The sequence below is a fragment of the Cherax quadricarinatus genome, chromosome 68 (assembly GCF_038502225.1).
Source record: "Cherax quadricarinatus isolate ZL_2023a chromosome 68, ASM3850222v1, whole genome shotgun sequence".
In the NCBI taxonomy this organism is placed as follows: domain Eukaryota; kingdom Metazoa; phylum Arthropoda; class Malacostraca; order Decapoda; family Parastacidae; genus Cherax; species Cherax quadricarinatus.
The window spans coordinates 12,220,816-12,243,039 of NC_091359.1; the positions used below are offsets into that span (position 1 = coordinate 12,220,816).

Sequence of the window (22,224 nt, forward strand, 5' to 3'; positions counted from 1 at the left end):
AGAGGCCACAATTGGAAGTTGAAGACACAAATGAGTCAGAGAGATAGTAGGAAGTATTTCTTCAGTCATAGAGTTGTAAGGCAGTGGAATAGCCTAGAAAATGACGTAGTGGAGGCAGGAACCATACACAGTTTTAAGACGAGGTTTGATAAAGCTCATGGAGCAGGGAGAGAGAGGGCCTAGTAGCAACCGGTGAAGAGGCGGGGCCAGGAGCTAGGACTCGACCCCTGCAACCACAAATAGGTGAGTACAAATAGGTGAGTACGCACACACACACGCACACACACACGCACACATACACTCGCACACACACACATACACACACACACACACACACACACACACACACACACACACACACACAGGCCAGGAGCTGTGAATGACCCCTGCAACCACAACTAGGTGAGTACACAAAACTAAGAATAGCGTTCAGACACCTCAGTAAGGAATCGTTCAAGACTCTGTACACCGTGTACGTCAGACCCATATTGGAGTATGCAGCACCAGTTTGGAACCCACACCTGGTCAAGCACGTCAAGAAATTAGGGAAAGTGCAAAGGTTTGCAATAAGACTAGTTCCAGAGCTAAGGGAAATGTCCTACGAAGAAAGGTTACGGTAAATCGGCCGGACGACACTGGAGGAGAGGAGGATTAGGAGAGATATGATAACGACATATAAAATGCTGCGAAGAATTGACAAGTTGGACAAAGACAGGATGTTCCAGAGATGGGACATAGAAACAAGGGGGCACAATTTGAAGCTGAAGACTCGGATGAGTCAAAGAGATGTTACGAGGTATTTCTTTAGTCATAGAGTTGTCAGGAAGTGGAATAGTCTGGAAATGACGAAGTGGAGGCAGGAACCATGCATAGTTTTAAGAATTATGATGAATCTCATGGAGCAAGGAGAGAGAGGACCTAGTAGCCATGAGCGAAGAGGCGGGGCCAGGAGCTATGAATCGACCGCTGCAACTACAATTAGATAAGTACACACACAAGAACGTATGAAAGAAGTAGCACTGCAACTGAGTTCTGCTAGTCCATGCTAGTATGTCTCACACACACACACATACCAACATACACCTCACCCACATGCTTCTTGATATTAGCCTATTTTTAAAGCTTTCCAAGGTTATCGCTTTAATGGTGCTGCTCGGGGATTTGTGCCACTCATCCTCGACTCTTGCCGGACCAATGCTTTCCTATATCTTTTCAAAATCTGAATTTTTCCAGCTTAAATCCATTGCTGCGATTCCGATCATGGTTAAATATTTTAAGCACCTTATTTATATCCCTTATTTATTCTTGTTTTCCAATTATACATCTCAGTCATATCCCACTTAACTCTACTCCTTTAGTCTATCCTCGTAAGAAAGATTTCTGATACATGGGATTAACTTTGTCATCCTTCTCTATATATATACCAGTGCACTTGTATCCATTCTCTAATACAGTGATCAGAACTGCGTAGCATAATCTAAATGAGGATATATTAAGCTGAAGTATATACCTGAGGACTCCAATAATTTATACTTCTTGATATGAAGCCAAGAATTTTATTAACTTTATTGCGCACATTAATGCACTGTTGTCTTGACTTTAGATTACTTCTAATTGGAACTCCAAATTTTTTTTTGCATTCAGAGTTTATAAGTGCCATTCAGTTTATAAGTGCATTTAGTTTGTAAGTGTATTCAGAGTTTGTAAGTGCCATGGTCATTTTCTTTTTCCCAGGCTTAGAACCTTGCATTTGTGCACATTAAACTGCATCTGCTACTTCTCCGACCACCGCATCAACTTATCGATATCTACCTGTAGATAAATGAGTACACACACACCTGCTGAGATATACATCCCTTGAAGTTAAAAATACGTGATATATTCATCACCTTAGAAAACAATAATAAAGTAATATTATGAAGGAATGAGTTTCAGAAACTTCTTTATGAGATACTTTTTATTTAATATAAATATATATATATATCGTGCCGAATAGGTAAAACTTGCGATTTTGATTTAAATAACAACGCTCTTCTTATGGCATAAGGAAAGCAAAAATTTGTGTATGCAAATAATTTTGCAAAAAAAAATCATTCTAAACATAACGAAAAAATATATTTCATTGTTTGTTTATTATTAAATTATTATAGACTTATCTACAATATATTTAGTTGGATTAGTCTAAATTAAATTGTTTGTTATAAGGTTAGGTAAGTGTTCTAAAGTTCTTTTGGTTTGGTACAAAATTAATTTTTACTTTAACATAAATGAAAAAATATATCTTTCAACGAATAAGAGAAATTTGAGAATGGACTTAATTTTAAATGTTTATATATGTGTGTATATATATATATATATATATAATGTGACAGTATTAAGGATTATTTTCCGTAGCTACCATAGCTACCATAGCCACCATAGCCACCATAGCCGCCCCCGAATCCACCATGCCCCAAGCCAAATCCTAATCCACGTCCACCGTAGCCACCATGACCTAAGTTGAAGTTGATGATAGCTCTTCCACCACCGTAACCACTGCCATATCCTCCATAACCGCCATATCCACCACCGTAGCTGCCATACCCGCCTATGAGGCCACCATAGCCGCCATATCCGCCACCGTAGTCGCCATATCCACCACTGTAGCTTATTACACCAGGAGCTGCCACGGCAGAGGCAACCAGGACTGCCAACCCCACGAGAAACAGCGAGTATTTCTGCGTAAACAAGAATAATGATAGTTTTTATTAATACATTTATTGCTAGTGAACATCAGTGCTGATGCACAACATACTAATAAATGTTACTAAAACTAATGAAAGTTATAATCACAGTAATAAAGTACTACTAATACTTAAGTTACTGTTACTAAATTAATAATAAGAGTGATATGTAAAAATTCGTGTCTATCTGCAGAAAGTATTTACCGGTCTTCGTAGTAATCTGTCCTGATTAGTAAGTCTATGAGACCACATGTGCAACTAATGTGACATTGTGGCCATTAGCGTGACAAAGCTCCTGAGAGCGAAACGTTGCCACAATAAAATGTCGCATTAGTTGCACATGTGTCTTTATAAATAACATTTTTTCTGTAATTCTACTTACATTATTACAACAAGAAAGTAATTTTCCTATAATATGTGCTAAGTTATTGTGATTGGCCAGATTTTTAGTGACACTTTCATTATATCTGCCCAGCTTATGTGAGCGACATTATACCAATAACTGACCAGTTCTCGTTTAAGAAACAGGTTCTAAAATACATAAGCTATACGTATATGAACCTCTGTTACGAGGGTAACAAGTTGTAAGTAACCAACCATTGCGGAGCAAGTGAGTGTACAACCAAACTGGTGTCTGGGAGGTATCTGCTCTACACCATCAACATTCATGACTTATATACCTGGTGGGTCGTTGGATAACCTTGGGTACTTTGTCGTCACCTGCTGATTATTGCAGAAAAACATTTGGAGTAACAGTTTTATAACTGAAAAATTTCTGCAATAATGACAGGAATAAAATTAATAATGATAATTGGATTATGAGGTATCCATTCAATTTTGAGTTTAGTTTTGGGGTTGACAGAATTATTACACAAGAAAATTAACGAATAAATTTGAAAATAATAAATAGTTAATCGGGTAAACTAGAACACCTAGATAAATATTTCATTAACTGAGCAAGAACATGGACGGGTTACTAAGTATGTAAGTCTACGATTATTAAGATATGAAATTCATGTGTATCAGACATGTTAAAGAGGCAAGTTATGTATTATTTGAAGCAACACTCCAAACTTGATCTAATTTTTATTTAAAAACTGGAAAGTTCTCAGAATAGATTATTTCAATTCCCTTGATAAAAGTAGTCGTTTTCTGCTGTTGATAATCTGTGCTGCGAGGCATAACTTAGATGAAAAATACTTCGATTACATCCGCTACAAGAAAAGAAAGGTACGTTGACCAACGATATTTTAGAAAAATAAGTACTTGTTTTGTTGGAAAGAAAGTGTGTCTTAACTTTGGCAAAAAAAAAAAATATTAATGTAAATTTTAATAGCGATGGACCTGTAATTCAGCTGAAGGTCTCAACCAGATGACCAAAAGCTCCAGTGGCGTGTCATCATATGACTAAGACCCGCTACAGGAAACACTTATTTTACTTGACATTAACATGACTATTTTGTCGTGTGACCCGCCCAGTCATTAGGCAGGATCAACAGCAGAATAAACAATTACCACGTAGTAAATTCTTTGATAAAATATAAGATTATTATAATGCAAATTATAAGTCTTCGGGATAGGCAAATTAAACAGAAATTAGTTACAATAATTTAAAAAACATCTGAAGCAAATCAATTAAAAAAGAAGCTTTGAACCAAGGCAAAACCAACTATTTTTAGCAATATTCAAACATTTTGGAAAATATTAGACAAAAATAAGACCACATCACAAACAAAGCTTTTAATATCTTTAAAAAAAAAAGTGACACGAAAGATAAATTATAAAGAACAGAGAAGACAGACAAAATTGTCGATTCAGATAAATAAATGTGTAAGGTAGAAATTTAAATTTTGTGTTTACAAAAGAAAGTCTCAAAATTATCGAGGACTTCATGAAACACAGAGCTTCTGTACGTCCTTCATGGTAAGGAAAGGTGGGAGCTGGATCCAACACCTGGAAAGCGCAACTCACACTCTGAAATAATGTGAGAATATATAATTGGGTAACAAACATATATTAATAATTAGGGTCAGACCAGATACCACTTTGCGGTTTTGAACGAACTTGTGCAAGAACTAACCAGTATATTCTTGAATAATATTATCAGCATTATTATGAGAAAGTAAACTGCCTAGCAAATGGAAACTAAGAGACAGTATGGATATCTATAGACTCGTCACATTAATAAGAGCTTTGAAAACACACAAAAAAAAATCACGAGCATTGAATATTGGGGCTAGTTTATCCGAGATTAAAACATTGTTATCAGTCGCAAGATGATACTTTGAGAGTGTTGACACTATTACTGTGGTGCGACAAGACACTGTAGTGATGTTGACTAGTCAGGATACAATGCGGTGTCTCCGGGTATGTGTCTAAAGGAATGTTAAAGAGTTAAAGGTTGGGTCACCGACGGCTCTACTGTGGGCCAAGGCAGCGGCGACACATGTTCGACCGAGTGAAAATGGATACATTGATACAGGAACACGGGGCACAGTTAGATATCAAACATACAGATAAGCCACGAGAATGCCGGGAAGTATTTGTTTCAGTCTCTGGGTGGTCAGGAAATGGAATGACCTGGACGAAGATTTGTGGAAGCAGGCTCCATAGGTATAAGAGTACCCACAAGGTTAAGAGGAAGTGTACCCGGCAAGTTTCGGGGTAGGAGCAGGAGACGAAATTTGATCACTGAAACCACAAATATCTGAAACACACACACACACACACACACACACACACACACACACACACACACACACACACACACACACACACACGCATACACACGCATACACACGCACACACACACGCACACACACACGCACACACACGCACACACGCACACGCACACATACACACACACACACACACACACACACACACACACACACACACACACACACACACACACACACACACACACACACAGGCCAGGAACTATGAATGACCCCTGCAACCACAACTAGGTGAGTACACAAAACTAAGAATAGCGTTCAGACACCTCAGTAAGGAATCGTTCAAGACTCTGTGCACCGTGTACGTCAGACCCATATTGGAGTATGCAGCACCAGTTTGGAACCCACACCTGGTCAAGCACGTCAAGAAATTAGGAAAAGTGCAAAGGTTTGCAATAAGACTAGTTCCAGAGCTAAGGGAAATGTCCTACGAAGAAAGGTTAAGATAAATCGGCCTGACGACACTGGAGGACAGGAGGATTAGGAGAGATATGATAACGACATATAAAATACTGCGAAGAATTGACAAGTTGGACAAAGACAGGATGTTCCAGAGATGGGACATAGAAACAAGGGGGCACAATTTGAAGCTGAAGACTCGGATGAGTCAAAGAGATGTTACGAGGTATTTCTTTAGTCATTGAGTTGTCAGGAAGTGGAATAGTCTGGAAATGACGAAGTGGAGGCAGGAACCATACATAGTTTTAAGAATTATGATGAATCTCATGGAGCAAGGAGAGAGAGGACCTAGTAGCCATGAGCAAAGAGGCGGAGCCAGGAGCTATGAATCGACCGCTGCAACTACAAATAGATAAGTACACACACAAGAACGTATGAAAGAAGTAGCACTGCAATTGAGTTCTGCTAGTCCATGCTAGTATGTCTAACACACACACACATACCAACATACACCTCACCCACATGCTTCTTGATATTAGCCTATTTTTAAAGCTTTCCAAGGTTATCGCTTCAATGGTGCTGCTCGGGGATTTGTGCCACTCATCCTCGACTCTTGCCAGACCAATGCTTTCCTATATCTTTTCAAAATCTGAATTTTTCCAGCTTAAATCCATTGCTGCGAGTCCGGTCATGGTTAAATATTTTAAGCACCTTATTTATATCCCTTATTTATTCTTGTTTTCCAATTATACATCTCAGTCATATCCCACTTAACTCTACTCCTTTAGTCTATCCTCGTAAGAAAGATTTCTGATACATGGGATTAACTTTGTCATCCTTCTCTATATATATACCAGTGCACTTGTATCCATTCTCTAATACAGTGATCAGAACTGCGTAGCATAATCTAAATGAGGATATATTAAGTTGAAGTATATACCTGAGGACTCCAATAATTTATACTTCTTGATATGAAGCCAAGAGTTTTATTAACTTTATTGCGCACATTAATGCACTGTTGTCTAGACTTTAGATTACTTCTAATTGGAACTCCAAATTTTTTTGTGCATTCAGAGTTTATAAGTGCCATTCAGTTTATAAGTGCATTTAGTTTGTAAGTGTATTCAGAGTTTGTAAGTGCCATGGTCATTTTCTTTTTCCCAGGCTTAGAACCTTGCATTTGTGTACATTAAAGTGCATCTGCTACTTCTCCGACCACCGCATCAACTTATCGATATCTACCTGTAGATAAATGAGTACACACACACCTGCTGAGATATACATCCCTTGAAGTTAAAAATACGTGATATATTCATCACCTTAGAAAACAATAAAAAAGTAATATTATGAAGGAATGAGTTTCAGAAACTTCTTTATGAGATACTTTTTATTTAATATAAATATATATATATATCGTGCCGAATAGGTAAAACTTGCGATTTTGATTTAAATAACAACGCTCTTCTTATGGCATAAGGAAAGCAAAAATTTGTGTATGCAAATAATTTTGCAAAAAAAAAAAAATAATTCTAAACATAACGAAAAAATATATTTCATTGTTTGTTTATTATTAAATTATTATAGGCTTATCTACAATATATTTACTTGGATTAGTCTAAATTAAATTGTTTGTTATAAGGTTAGGTAAGTGTTCTAAGGTTCTTTTGGTTTGGTACAAAATTAATTTTTACTTTAACATAAATGAAAAAATATATCTTTAAACGTATAAGAGAAATTTGAGAGTGGACTTAATTTTAAATGTTTATATATATATATATATATATATATATATATATATATATATATATATATATATATATATATATATATATATAATGTGACAGTATTAAGGATTATTTTCCGTAGCTACCATAGCTACCATAGCCACCATAGCCACCATAGCCACCATAGCCACCATAGCCACCATAGCCACCATAGCCACCATAGCCACCATAGCCACCATAGCCGCCCCCGAATCCACCATGCCCCAAGCCAAATCCTAATCCACGTCCACCGTAGCCACCATGACCTAAGTTGAAGTTGATGATAGCTCTTCCACCACCGTAACCACTGCCATATCCTCCATAACCGCCATATCCACCACCGTAGCTGCCATACCCGCCTAGGAGGCCACCGTAGCCGCCATATCCGCCACCGTAGTCGCCATATCCACCACTGTAGCTTATTACACCAGGAGCTGCCACGGCAGAGGCAACCAGGACTGCCAACCCCACGAGAAACAGCGAGTATTTCTGCGTAAACAAGAATAATGATAGTTTTTATTAATACATTTATTGCTAGTGAACATCAGTGCTGATGCACAACATACTAATAAATGTTACTAAAACTAATGAAAGTTATAACCACAGTAATAAAGTACTACTAATGCTTAAGTTACTGTTTCTAAATTAATAATAAGAGTGATATGTAAAAATTCGTGTCTAACTGCAGAAAGTATTTACGGGTCTTCGCAGTAATCTGTCCTGATTAGTAAGTCTATGAGACCACATGTGCAACTAATGTGACATTGTGGCCATTAGCGTGACAAAGCTCCTGAGAGCGAAACGTTGCCACAATAAAATGTCGCATTAGTTGCACATGTGTCTTTATAAATAACATTTTTTCTGTAATTCTACGAACATTATTGCAACAAGAAAGTAATTTTCCTATAATATGTGCTAAGTTATTGTGATTGGCCAGATTTTTAGTTACACTTTCATTATATCTGCCCAGCTTATGTGAGCGACATTATACCAATAAGTGACCAGTTCTCGTTTAAGAAACAGGTTCTAAAATACATAAGCTATACGTATATGAACCTCTGTTACGAGGGTAACAAGTTGTAAGTAACCAACCATTGCGGAGCAAGTGAGTGTACAACCAAACTGGTGTCTGGGAGGTATCTGCTCTACACCATCAACATTCATGACTTATATACCTGGTGGGTCGTTGGATAACCTTGGGTACTTTGTCATCACCTGCTGATTATTGCAGAAAAACATTTGGAGTAACATTTTTATAACTGAAAAATTTCTGCAATAATAATGACAGGAATAAAATTAATAATGATAATTGGATTATGAGGTATCCATTCAATTTTGAGTTTAGTTTTGGGGTTGACAGAATTATTACGCAAGAAAATTAACGAATAAATTTGAAAATAATGAATAGTTAATCGGGTAAACTAGAACACCTAGATAAATATTTCATTAACTAAGCAGGAACATGGACGGGTTACTAAGTATGTAAGTCCACGATTATTAAGGTATGAAATTCATGTGTATCAGACATGTTAAAGAGGCAAGTTATGTATTATTTGAAGCAACACTCAAAACTTGATCTAATTTTTATTTAAAAACTGGAAAGTTCTCAGAATAGATTATTTCAAGTCCCTTGATAAAAGTAGTCGTTTTCTGCTGTTGATAATCTGTGCTGCGAGGCATAACTTAGATGAAAAATACTTCGATTACATCCGCTACAAGAAAAGAAAGGTACGCTGAGCAACGATATTTTAGAAAAATAAGTACTTGTTTTGTTGGAAAGAAAGTGTGTCTTAACTTTGGCAAAAAAAAAAAAATATTAATGTAAATTTTAAAAGCGATGGACCTGTAATTCAGCTGAAGGTCTCAACCAGATGACCAAAAGCTCCAGTGGCGGGTCATCATATGAAGAATAAACAAGTACCACGTAGTAAATTCTTTGATAAAATATAAGATTATTATAATGCAAATTATAAGTCTTCGGGATAGGCAAATTAAACAGAAATTAGTTACAATAATTTAAAAAACATCTGAAGCAAATCAATTAAAAAAGAAGCTTTGAACCAAGGCAAAACCAACTATTTTTAGCAATATTCAAACATTTTGGAAAATATTAGACAAAAATAAGACCACATCACAAACAAAGCTTTTAATATCTTTAAAAAAAAAGTGACACGAAAGATAAATTATAAAGAACAGAGAAGACAGACAAAATTGTCGATTCAGATAAATAAATGTGTAAGGTAGAAATTTAAATTTCCTGTGTTTACAAAAGAAAGTCTCAAAATTATCGAGGACTTCCTGAAACACAGAGCTTCTGTACGTCCTTCATGGTATGGAAAGGTGGGAGCTGGATCCAACACCTGGAAAGCGCAACTCACACTCTGAAATAATGTGAGAATATATAATTGGGTAATAAACATATATTAATAATTAGGGTCAGACCAGATACCACTTTGCGGTTTTGAACGAATTTGTGCAAGAACTAACCAGTATATTCTTGAATAATATTATCAGCATTATTATGAGAAAGTAAACTGCCTAACAAATGGAAATTAAGAAACAGTATGGATATCTATAGACTCGTCACATTAATAAGAGCTTTGAAAACACACACAAAAAAATCACGAGCATTGAATATTGGGGCTAGTTTATTCGAGATTAAAACATTGTTATCAGTCGCAAGATAATACTTTGAGAGTGTTGACACTATTACTGTGGTGCGACAATACACTTTAGTGATGTTGACTAGTCAGGATACAATGCGGTGTCTCCGGGTATGTGTCTAAAGGAATGTTAAAGAGTTAAAGGTTGGGTCACCGATGGCTCTACTGTGGGCCAAGGCAGCAGCGACACATGTTGGACCGAGTGAAAATGGATACATTGATACAGGAACACGGGGCACAGTTAGATATCAAACATACAGATAAGCCACAAGAATGCCGGGAAGTATTTTTTTCAGTCTCTGGATGGTCAGGAAATGGAATGACCTGGACGAAGAGTTGTGGAAGCAGGCTCCATAGGTATGAGAGTACCCACAAGGTTAAGAGGAAGTGTACCCAGCAAGTTTCGGGGAAGGAGCAGGAGACGAAATTTGATCACTGAAACCACAAATATCTGAAACACACACACACACACACACACACACACACACTCACACACACACACACACACACACACACACACACACTCACAGTCCAGGAGCTATGAATGACCCCTGCAACCACAACTAGGTGAGTATACAAAACTGAGAATAGCGTTCCGACACCTCAGTAAGGAATCGTTCAAGACTCTGTACACCGTGTACGTCAGACCCATATTGGAGTATGCAGCACCAGTTTGGAACCCACACCTGGTCAAGCACGTCAAGAAATTAGGGAAAGTGCAAAGGTTTGCTTTAAGACTAGTTCTGAAGATAAGAGAAATGTCCTACGAAGAAAGGTTAAGGTAAATCGGCCTGACGACACTGGAGGACAGGAGGGTTAGGAGAGATATGATAACGACATATAAAATACTGCGAAGAATTGACAAGTTGGACAAAGACAGGATGTTCCAGAGATGGGACATAGAAACAAGGGGGTACAATTTGAAGCTGAAGACTCGGATGAGTCAAAGAGATGTTACGAGGTATTTCTTTAGTCATAGAGTTGTCAGGAAGTGGAATAGTCTGGAAATGACGAAGTGGAGGCAGGAACCATACATAGTTTTTAGAATTATGATGAATCTCATGGAGCAAGGAGAGAGAGGACCTAGTAGCCATGAGCGAAGAGGCGGGGCCAGGAGCTATGAATCGACCGCTGCAACTACAAATAGATAAGTACACACACAAGAACGTATGAAAGAAGTAGCACTGCAGCAGAGTTCTGCTAGTCCATGCTAGTATGTCTAACACACACACATACCAACATACACCTCACCCACATACTTCTTGATATTAGCCTATTTTTAAAGCTTTCCAAGGTTATCGCTTCAATGGTGCTGCTCGGGGATTTGTGCCACTCATCCTCGACTCTATTGCCAGACCAATGCTTTCCTATATCTTTTCAAAATCTGAATTTTTCCAGCTTAAATCCATTGCTGCGAGTCCGGTCATGGTTAAATATTTTAAGCACCTTATTTATATCCCTTATTTATTCTTGTTTTCCAATTATACATCTCAGTCTACTCCTTTAGTCTATCCTCGTAAGAAAGATTTCTGATACATGGGATTAACTTTGTCATCCTTCTCTATATATTTACCAGTGCACTTGTATCCATTCTCTAATACAGTGATCAGAACTGCGTAGCATAATCTAAATGAGGATATATTAAGCTGAAGTATATACCTGAGGACTCTAATAATTTATACTTCTTGATATGAAGCCAAGAATTTTATCAACTTTATTGCGCACATTACTGCACTGTTGTCTTGACTTTAGATTACTTCTAATTGGAACTCCAAAATTTTTTTTGCATTCAGATTTTATAAGTGCCATTCAGTTTATAAGTGTATTTAGTTTGTAAGTACATTCAGAGTTTATAAGCGCCATGGTCATTTTCTTTTTCCCAGGCTTAGAACCTTGCATTTGTGCACATTAAACTGCATCTGCTACTTCTCCGACCACTGCATCAACTTATCCATATCTACCTGTAGATATGGATACGTTGAACTTATCTGACACCTATTTTAGTGTCATCGGCAAACTTGGTTTTTAGATGAATGGTTCAGAGAACCGACATGTTGATAAATTAGACACATGTGCAACTCTTGGGTATCTTTATTGAGGAAACGTTGTATGGACTGATGAAGCCACTGTGTGGCGAAACGTTTCCTCAATAAAGATACCCAAGAGTTGCACATGTGTCTAATTTATCAAACTTGGTTTTGTTGATATTTATTCCCTCATCTCTGTCGTTAATGTATATTGTGAACAACAAAGGGCCCAGCACTGACCCTATGAAACATTGCTTGTGATGCGTCCCTACGCTGATTTTTTTCCCCTATTTGTGCAAGCTCTTTGTGGCCTATCCTTCATCAACGCCTTGATCCAGAAAAAAAATTCTCCCTTCTGTTGCATGTGCCTCTTCCTTCTTTAACTATCTCTTGTGTGGAGTTCTGTCAAAGGTCTTACTAAAGTCTCTATACACAATATCGAATTCATTCCCAAGGTCCACCACCTCAAATACTGAATTGAAAATAGTGAATTCGTAACGAAGAAACGCCCATTTGTAAAACCGTGCTGAGATTCGTTTATCAGTTTATATTTTTCAAGGTGACTTCGAATAGCCTCGGCAATTACTGATTCCATCAATTTCCCACAATGGAGATTAGGCTAATTGGTCTACTCTTCATAGCTAAGCGCCTGTCTACTGTTTTCTAGATAGAAATCTCATTTGCCATTTTCCACTTATCTGGCACTATGCCAATTTGTAGTGATATGTTGAAAAGACTACCTAATGGTATACTAAGTTCCTCTTTACAATTCCTTTATAGCCCTTGAGAACATTTCATCAGGACCCGGGGATTTGTTAGGTTAATCTATATATCTGAGAACCATATCACTTGTGACTTTGATCTTACATAACATACTTTAGTCCTGACTTCAATAATTTCTCATTACTGGAACTTCGCCAGTATCTTTCTGCGTAAAAACTTACAGGAAGTATTAAAGGTTATACACATTTCTTTGTCAACGACACACATACACATACATACACATATGAATATTACATACACAATATAAATAATACACGCATAAAATGAATACATTTCAATAGATGCAGATTAATAATTAGTTCTACACTCAAGTCATCTTTTTTTTTCCTGTAACATTGTTGTATCCAAACATCCATAAGTGTAAATATTTGTTTTATTTTAACCATATTTAATGAAGGACTGAGTTACAAAAACTTCATTACATGAGAGATTTTTATTAAATGTAACTTAATTACTTTTAATAATAAATGAAAATTATTTTCCATAGCCACCATAGCCGCCATAGCCACCATAGCCACCATAGCCACCATAGCCACCGTATCCACCACGACCGAAGCCCAGATCTAAATTATATCCTCCGTAGCCACCACCATGACCTAGGTTGAAGTTGACAATCGCTCTTCCACCGCCGTATCCACCGCCGTATCCACCACCGTAGGCACCATATCCACTTCCGTAGGCACCATATCCACCTCCGTATCCACCATATCCACTGCCAAAGACTCCATTCCCACCACCGAAGCTACCAAAGCCTCCATAGCCGCCATATCCACCACCATAGCCGATACCACCAGGAGCAGCCATAGCAGTGGCAACCAGCACTGCCAAACCCACGATGACCAGCGAGTATTTCTGCGTAAACATTATAAACTTGTATATAGGATAATAAGATTTTAACAAAGTATTTACTAGTAATAACTATGCTATTATACCAGTAACCAAAAAAAATAGCAGAGGTAAGGAAACCCTAAAGTAATACGAAAATAAAGGTTAAATAGATTATTAATTATAATTTGGAGTAAATTATAATTAATAATGAGTAACCATCCCACGTGTGTGATACAAGAAAAGTTCTATGTGATAAATTTATTACGAGTAACTCTTTTTTATTGTAACAAAATTAGACCTGTGCTTATGTGAGAGACCGATTCTAGAATGAATGAATAAACTATACGTGTTTAATTCACCCTTACTAGGGGGAAAAAATTGTGAGTAACCAACCATTGTGCAGAAAGAATGTCCAACACACATACACAGAGGTGACTGCTCTCCCACATCAACACTGCTGCCTTATATACCTGCTGGGTCACTGGACATCCTTGAGTACTCCAACATTACTTATGAATTCTTTCCGGAAAACGTTTGAAGTAATAGTTTTTTACTAATAGTGAGCGTTTGAATAATTAGCCACGACGCAGATCATTTTACATTCATTTCATTGCTGATTTCGGCTTCTTAATATAAATATACATTAGTACAAACTGATGAATACATTATCAGGTATGTCAGCGAGGAACTCAGACGGAAAATTAACTAGACTGGTACTCGTCAGGGCAGAGTCCTGACACGGATCTTAATTTTACGACGACTCATTCATTTGCAGGAAAATCACTTGTTATAATGTTCATCAGGACAATATTCCGACATGGGTATCGGTCTTCTGACGACCCTTTGTAATCCGTGGGAAGGAAAATCAACGAATCACTATGTATATAGGAACCACAAAGCATTTAAGAACATAAAAGAATCATAAGTACATAAAAACAATGAATCGCTAAGTGTATAAAAAATCAATGAATCATTGAGTCAGAGACTACTGAGTTACGTAAGTTCAGTGCATCATCACATTGAAAAGGTAATTTGAGAACGTTGAAAAGGTAATTTGAACACGTTGAAAAGGTAATTTGAGAACGTTGAAAAGGTAATCTGACTACGTTGAAAAGGTAATTTGACCACGTTGAAAAGGTATTTTGAGCATGTTGAAAAGGTAATCTCAGCACGTTGAAAAGGTAATTTGACCACGTTGAAAAGGTATTTTGAGCACGTTGAAAAGGTAATCTCAGCACGTTGAAAAGGTAATTTGAGCACGTTTAAAAAGTAATTTGAGCACTTTGAAAAGGTGATTTCAGCACGTTGGAAAGGTAATTCGAGTAACTAATGCAACACTTTCTCTTTACTAGACCTAATTTTCATTAGAGAAATAGAATAAATAATTTAAACTCACTTGGAAGAAGTGATTACGTTCTATTTAGAGACGATTATAAACAAAGTATTTATACATAAATCGAAAGGCTGGATTTAGACGAGGAAAAATCATAGGTAAAATTGATTAGATTAAACGAGTATGATCACCTAAAACAACTGTACAGAAAATATTTTGCTAGATTATGCAGTTAGATTAATCTGTATAAAATTGAAACCTACATCTGCAGATGTAGGTTTCTATACGATTTAATAGCAAAGGTTCAACACGCAGTGACAGGATAAATTAATTTAGTCCCATATTATATGGGATCGAATTAATGGATAAAAATTAGTATAATTAAAAATAAACGAATAGTGATTAAAGTAATTGAAAAAAATTCCTAATCTTAGAATATTACCGATTTTAAAAATAAGTGAATAATAGTATGGAACAGTGAGTGGGAAATCATTTATTCCAGCTAGCAAAAATTTATTTTTCGTGAAAGATTAAAAAAAAAAGATTAAGTTCAGGTCAAAAATAAGATCACCTAATCAGAAAGTGCAATGCGTGAGGTACTAAATTTAAAGGTCGAGAATGTGTTTCATGTTTTTTAACTTTCAAGAGGCAAATACCGCAACCTTGATTACGGAATGAGGAGAAAATATTCCATAAGAGAGCTTGTGGAACAATGACTTTACGTCGACAAATGGTCGTATAAAGGTACTTTTACGTATGGCCTTTTATGTATACTGCGTTTCAGCTTCTAATGGCTTTAAGAGATATCAAACACTCACAAAAAATATATGATAAATATCTGATAAAGCCTCAAATGGGTGAATCGTTGCATTCTTAAAAGGTTATTTCGTATGTCCTTCAAACACCATTTATATAGATTGGAAAAATTAACTTTCACTCTTATAAAATTAGGAAAAGATAAAAATAGGAAGAACTTGACAAACTTATGTTACAAAATAGATTAAAAATAATGAAGGAGAAATATTTTGAATCAGAATTGTTGATGCTTGGAATATGTGGAATTAGTTATATCTCTGATGAATGTTTTATATTAACGTTCAAGAATATATTACAGGATGTTTCAGAGATGGATCCATGATATATGAAATTGGAGCCATCATTTTGAAACACCACGAATTTTGGTCAGATATAAGTTCATGGTTAGACTAGTCAGAGAAACTTTAATATATATGAGTGTATCGATAGTGCCAAACTGAAGTCTCTCTTGGTTAGACTAGTCAGAGAAACGTTAATATATATGAGTGTATCGATAGTGCCAAACTGAAGTCTCTCTCTTTATTTAACTATCATTAACCAGTTAGCCTAATGATAATTTAAACATTTTTATATGTAAGATAATTAGAGTTTATTTCTAATCTAATGGAGGTTCGCAATTTAATATAATAGAACAGGTTTAATGTCTTGTTAGAGACTAGTTATGATATACAAGAAATCGGAATAAGCGTCAAGTCTTTTCCTCCCTGGATGAAGTGCTGGAGACTCAGAATCCATAGCTGCCGGAGAATCCATAGCTAACCATACCACGGGCGGGATTGAACCCGCGATCAGAGAGTCTCAAAACTCCAGACCGAATCTTATTGTGGCTAGCTGGTCTAGTGGCTAACGCGACGGTCTGGAGTTTTGAGACTCTCTGACCGCGGGTTCAATCCCGCCCGTGGTATGGTTTGTTTGCAATCGTGTCATTACGATTTCGTGAGTCATGATCCATAGCTGCCGGAGTTTTTATATATGACGATATGTAGAACAAACCACATGGGGATGGAAATCTTTAGTACAAGATGTTTTGCATAGCTCCTGACGACACAGAGTGCGAAAGATCTTGAGCTAAAGATTTCTATCTTCACGTGGCTCGTTCTTCGCTGTTAAAATCGCCTGTTTGCGATTGTATTGCAATATGATATATATGGGAGCTAATCTAAGCATTGTAGTTTATTGAGCGAGGATGGGATAGTGACTGTCTCGGTGAGCTATAGGAAGCTCCCAAGATTTCTCACCCTCCAGCAAGACACGATGTACAGCTCTCTATAGAGTAAATACATCTCCAATAATAGGTATCATTAGAGCACGGTTTGAGGTATATGGTATCTTTTATTTAAGCACCTGTGAATGGATTACGAGATTTGTCCACCTCCACACATTTGCGATTTCAGATATTTACCTATTAACGCTTATTCTCCATACAGTCTATACTGACAGTCAGTTTACGGACCTCGGTTCGCGCCCCTCGTCCGTCCTACTGTTTATTCATATAATCCTTCGTGTGCAAAGAAGGATTAAGTGTCGTGAGGGGCGCATCTGTTCCACATAACCCAAAAATTTCCTCAGAATCAGTTTCAAGAAAGGCACGTATTTCCAGTATCTATTTCAAAATTAAAAATACATTATGTTAACTAAAGATGGGATGAAGAATTAGACACATGTGCAACATCTGGGTATATTTATTTGTAGACGTTTCGTCATCCAGTGACTTTATCGATACAAGGACATAATGTGAAGTATGTTGAACTATATACGAAAGACGAGGTAATCAGTCCGTCAGCCTTGGATTTGGTGACGAGCACAGTAGTCTTGAAGAATCTGCAGCACAGACCGTAAGACTGTGGCTTATGTACTGCGTCAGATGAGGGACGTAGAGCAGACGGAGGCATTATCACTGGTAGACGAGATTCCTGCCTACCAGTGACAATGCCACGAGCATGGCACCCATTCCTGTATATGCAGAGATCTAAGAAAAATTTGTAATCAAGTTTTTATTGTTAGTTAATATTAAATAGATAGAAAGCGTGATTAAGACATTAATTGCAACGTTCTACTCAATGGGTAATTTTTCGAGTACAAATCAGATATAAAAACAGCTTAGTCAATCAGGGGGCATGAGTCAGGTGTATCAAAGCCAGGAGTATCAACGACCAAGTTTAAGTGAGGTCCTGCGGGTGGCCTACCAGCCCATGTTAGAATTCCATTGTTAATAATAATAATGATATCTTCTACAAGTACGTGTACATGGTACACAGACCTAGCTGACATCGACGACATACTACTATATAGAAAGGCGCTTGTTATGCTGAGCATTTCGGGCAAATTAGGTCAGTTTTGTCCCAGGATGCGACCCACACCAGTCCACTAACACACAGGTACCCATGTATTTGTTTCATAATATGAAACTGTGGAACAAACAACTAGGTACCCATTTTGATGGGTAAACATGGACAACAGATGTAAGGAAACGCCCAATGTTTACACCCTTGCCGGGAATCGAACCCGGAACTCAGTGTGTGAAGCGAGAGCTTTGCCAACCAGGACACGTTCTACTAAAGTAAACATCCAAATGTTTTGTTTGAAGTTTTTTTTTTTGTAATGTTAATTGTAGACGATTCCAGACATCAACATTTGATCATATTCTCCTGGAATATGATCTTGGATATATATATTATGTCACTTAAGTGGGAGTTGCAGAATTGCAAACTAGGCTTGATGATGTTATTCTCTCTACTGGCGTATCTGGGCTCAAGTAGATAGATAAAAAGAGACCAAGAGATTGAGGATGATCATTGATTCCTGGAGAGACTATAAAAATGTAAAATACGAAGACTTAAAAGTGTATTCTCTGTTAATTTAAAAATTTAATCAGTTGATTTTTAAACTAGTGAAAATTAACATATCCTTCGTATATATTTTTTCTATCCGTATTTTGGCTGGTACGTTACACTAACGGATATTAATTACACACACACATCAGGGCCAGGAGCTGTGACACGACCCCTGCAACCACAAATAAGTGAGTACAAATAAATGAATACACAGTCACACATAGCTTATAAAATTAACGAAGAATGGTATACAATTAAATATTTGCAGATTAATAACAAATGCCAGCTCTAATACGCCATAATTGGATTTACCTTCACGGTGTTGTATATCTATCAGTTTTCTATATGTAAGTGGGTATATTAATTATATTTCCCCATTTCTAAGATGGAATGAGTTTCAAAAACTCTACACGAGAATTTTTTGTTTAAAATACTTTATTTGCGTTATTAAATATACATAGTAAAAGTTATTTCCCATAGCTGCCATAGCCACCATAGCTGCCATAGCCACCATAGCTGCCATAGCCGCCATAGCTGCCATAGCCGCCATAGCTACCTCCGTATCCCCCTCGCCCAAAGCCCAAACCTAAGCCATATCCTCCGTAACTACCACCATATCCACCAACGTGACCCAGGTTGAAGTTGATGGTAGCTCTTCCACCGCCGTATCCACCACTATATCCACCACCGTAGCTGCCATGTCCACCACCGAAGCCACCATATCCACCATCGTAGCCTCCATATCTGCCACCGTAGCTGCCATGTCCACTGCCGAAGCCACCGTATCCACCTCCGAGGCCACGAAAGCCTGCATGTCCCCCACCATAGCCGACGCTACCAGGAGCAGCAAGGGCAGCGGAAACCAGCACTGCCAACCCCACGATGAATATTCCGTATATCTGCGTAAATAATATATATATAAATTTTGCGACAAAACGTTGTTAATATTTTTACAGTTATATCATCAATACAAAAACATTGTAAGATAATCAGTTATGCTTATTAAACTTCTGGAGAGGGACGTGGGAGTTATGAAAAAAAAAGCCTGAGGCTTTTTTTCTATATCATTGTGTACTTTACATTATTTTATCAATAATAGCAATGATGTTCAGTATACTCATTACTGAAATTATAAATTAAAAATAACATTAGCAGCAATAGTAGTAGTAATAATAACTGAAATGATAACTACAGTAATAATAACAAATACTGTAATACAAGAATACATAATATATATACACTGAGAAGTGGATATATTTCAATATGTGTATTTTGAGAGTTTACAGCAATTTCTATTTTAGGGATTATGACCCTTGTGGAACCGAATGACTTTAAACCTAAAAAACAAAATAATGATATTGGTAGTGATTATTTCAATAATCAATACTAATGATTAAGCAGTGGAAACTGACTACCCGAGAAAAAAGCACAAATTTGATATCAACATGCATCATCTATTTTCAGTTTTGTTAGAAACAGCGTGCAAAATATGCTCTGAAATGCAACGTATAAGTCTCCTTCAGACTTAGTGCTTTTTTTCTTTGTATAAATATCCTCCTTCCTCTCTGTTCCCTCTGTCTTTACTCACGATCTGATAGCCAGTTGGGAAGATCTCATGTGTTATAATCTCCGTAAGCTTTGTCCCCAAAGTTAAAATTTTGAAATGAGGAATTATTTGCAGGGGGAGGGGTGCAGTATATTGAAATCTAAAGAGATTTGTGTTGTTAACGCTCGTAAATACTTCTCATGTTACTAATGGAAATTCAGTGGAAAATTTGCCTAGATAAGGGGAGAGAATTTTATTACAAGTGTAAGAGTACCTACGTGTGGGACAATTTCATTATGAATGACCTGCATTGTCAGTGTTATAATAGTGAATGAACAGTGTTTTAGTGTGGGGCAGAACAGTACAATGAGTTATGAATCGTGTGAATCGTCATTACAAGGGAACAAGCTGTCAATAACCAACCATTGTGATGAGTGTACAACACACACTACTCTCTCACTGAGGTGACTGCTCTTCTACATCAACAACGGAGCTTCATATACTTCGTGTATCTCTGGATGACCTTGAGTGCTGGATCATTGCTTAAAATTTCTACAGAACATTTAATAGTAATTTTTGTGATATTTATTAATTACATATTTTTTCTTCGTTTGGAATTTCGCCATTTTTTTCACAGTGGGTCTTGGCTCATGCATATATATATATATATATATATATATATATATATATATATATATATATATATATATATATATATATATATATCGTGCCGAATAGGTAAAATTCGTCAATTAGCAAAAACTCATTTAATATTAAGTCCTTCCTGAACTTTTCATTCATACGTTTAAATATATATTTATTTCATTTATGTTCGTGTAAAAAATAATAATTTTGTAAAGAAAGAACCTTAGAAAACTTACCTAATCCTATTATAAACAGCGCAGTTTAATTTAGCCTAATCCAACTAAATATATTTTAGATAAGTTTACAATAATTTAATAATAAACAAATAAAATGAAATATATTTTTTCCGATAGGTTCAGAATGATTTTAGCGAAATTATTGCATACACAAATTTTCGCTTGTCTAATTCGACAAGAGCGTTGCTATTTAAGCCAAAATCTCAAGCTTTACCTATTCGTCACACACACATACACACACACACACACACACACACACACACTAACACACACACACACACACACACACACACACACACACACATATATATATATATATATATATATATATATATATACATATATATATTATTATTTTATTTTTTTTATTATCACACTGGCCGATTCCCACCAAGGCAGGGTGGCCCGAAAAAGAAAAACTTTCACCATCATTCACTCCATCACTGTCTTGCCAGAAGGGTGCTTTACACTACAGTTTTTAAACTGCAACATTAACACCCCTCCTTCAGAGTGCAGGCACTGTACTTCCCATCTCCAGGACTCAAGTCCGGCCTGCCGGTTTCCCTGAATCCCTTCATAAATGTTACTTTGCTCACACTCCAACAGCACGTCAAGTATTAAAAACCATTTGTCTCCATTCATATATATATATATATATATATATATATATATATATATATATATATATATATATATATGCAAGGAATTCGCGAGAGCATGCGAAATATACACAAACACTGATCTCTGGCTGAAGGAGACTCGAACCTACGAACCTTAGGACAAGGTACGCAGTGCTTTACCAATCTACCCACACTGGACCAATACCTTGGCGTGTAGCATGCGCTACACGTTTGATCCAAGGCAGCCAGCTTTCAGGGAGAAGGCTTACA

General features: G+C 36.8%; 4 protein-coding genes across 4 annotated transcripts; all 4 read right to left on the reverse strand.

The window, feature by feature from the left end:
* Positions 1–1,991: 1,991 nt before the first annotated feature.
* LOC128697625 (neuropeptide-like protein 31) lies at positions 1,992–3,368 on the reverse strand. Its single transcript, XM_053789455.2, has 2 exons — positions 3,321–3,368; positions 1,992–2,717 (listed from the first exon to the last, which is right to left on the reverse strand). Exons 1-2 carry the CDS (start codon positions 3,321–3,323, stop codon positions 2,382–2,384), a joined length of 339 nt encoding a protein of 112 aa, XP_053645430.2. The 5' UTR covers positions 3,324–3,368; the 3' UTR covers positions 1,992–2,381.
* Positions 3,369–7,698: 4,330 nt separating this feature from the next.
* On the reverse strand, positions 7,699–8,762 carry LOC128697626 (keratin-associated protein 19-2-like). Its single transcript, XM_053789456.2, has 2 exons — positions 8,716–8,762; positions 7,699–8,112 (listed from the first exon to the last, which is right to left on the reverse strand). Exons 1-2 carry the CDS (start codon positions 8,716–8,718, stop codon positions 7,714–7,716), a joined length of 402 nt encoding a protein of 133 aa, XP_053645431.2. The 5' UTR covers positions 8,719–8,762; the 3' UTR covers positions 7,699–7,713.
* Positions 8,763–13,570: 4,808 nt separating this feature from the next.
* On the reverse strand, positions 13,571–14,359 carry LOC128697896 (keratin-associated protein 19-2-like). Its single transcript, XM_053789894.1, has 2 exons — positions 14,318–14,359; positions 13,571–13,948 (listed from the first exon to the last, which is right to left on the reverse strand). The coding sequence occupies exons 1-2, from the start codon at positions 14,345–14,347 to the stop codon at positions 13,571–13,573; spliced, it is 408 nt and encodes a 135-aa protein (XP_053645869.1). The 5' UTR covers positions 14,348–14,359.
* Positions 14,360–19,346: 4,987 nt separating this feature from the next.
* LOC128697895 (heterogeneous nuclear ribonucleoprotein A3-like) lies at positions 19,347–20,917 on the reverse strand. Its single transcript, XM_053789893.2, has 2 exons — positions 20,877–20,917; positions 19,347–19,806 (listed from the first exon to the last, which is right to left on the reverse strand). Exons 1-2 carry the CDS (start codon positions 20,877–20,879, stop codon positions 19,375–19,377), a joined length of 435 nt encoding a protein of 144 aa, XP_053645868.1. The 5' UTR covers positions 20,880–20,917; the 3' UTR covers positions 19,347–19,374.
* Positions 20,918–22,224: the final 1,307 nt, after the last annotated feature.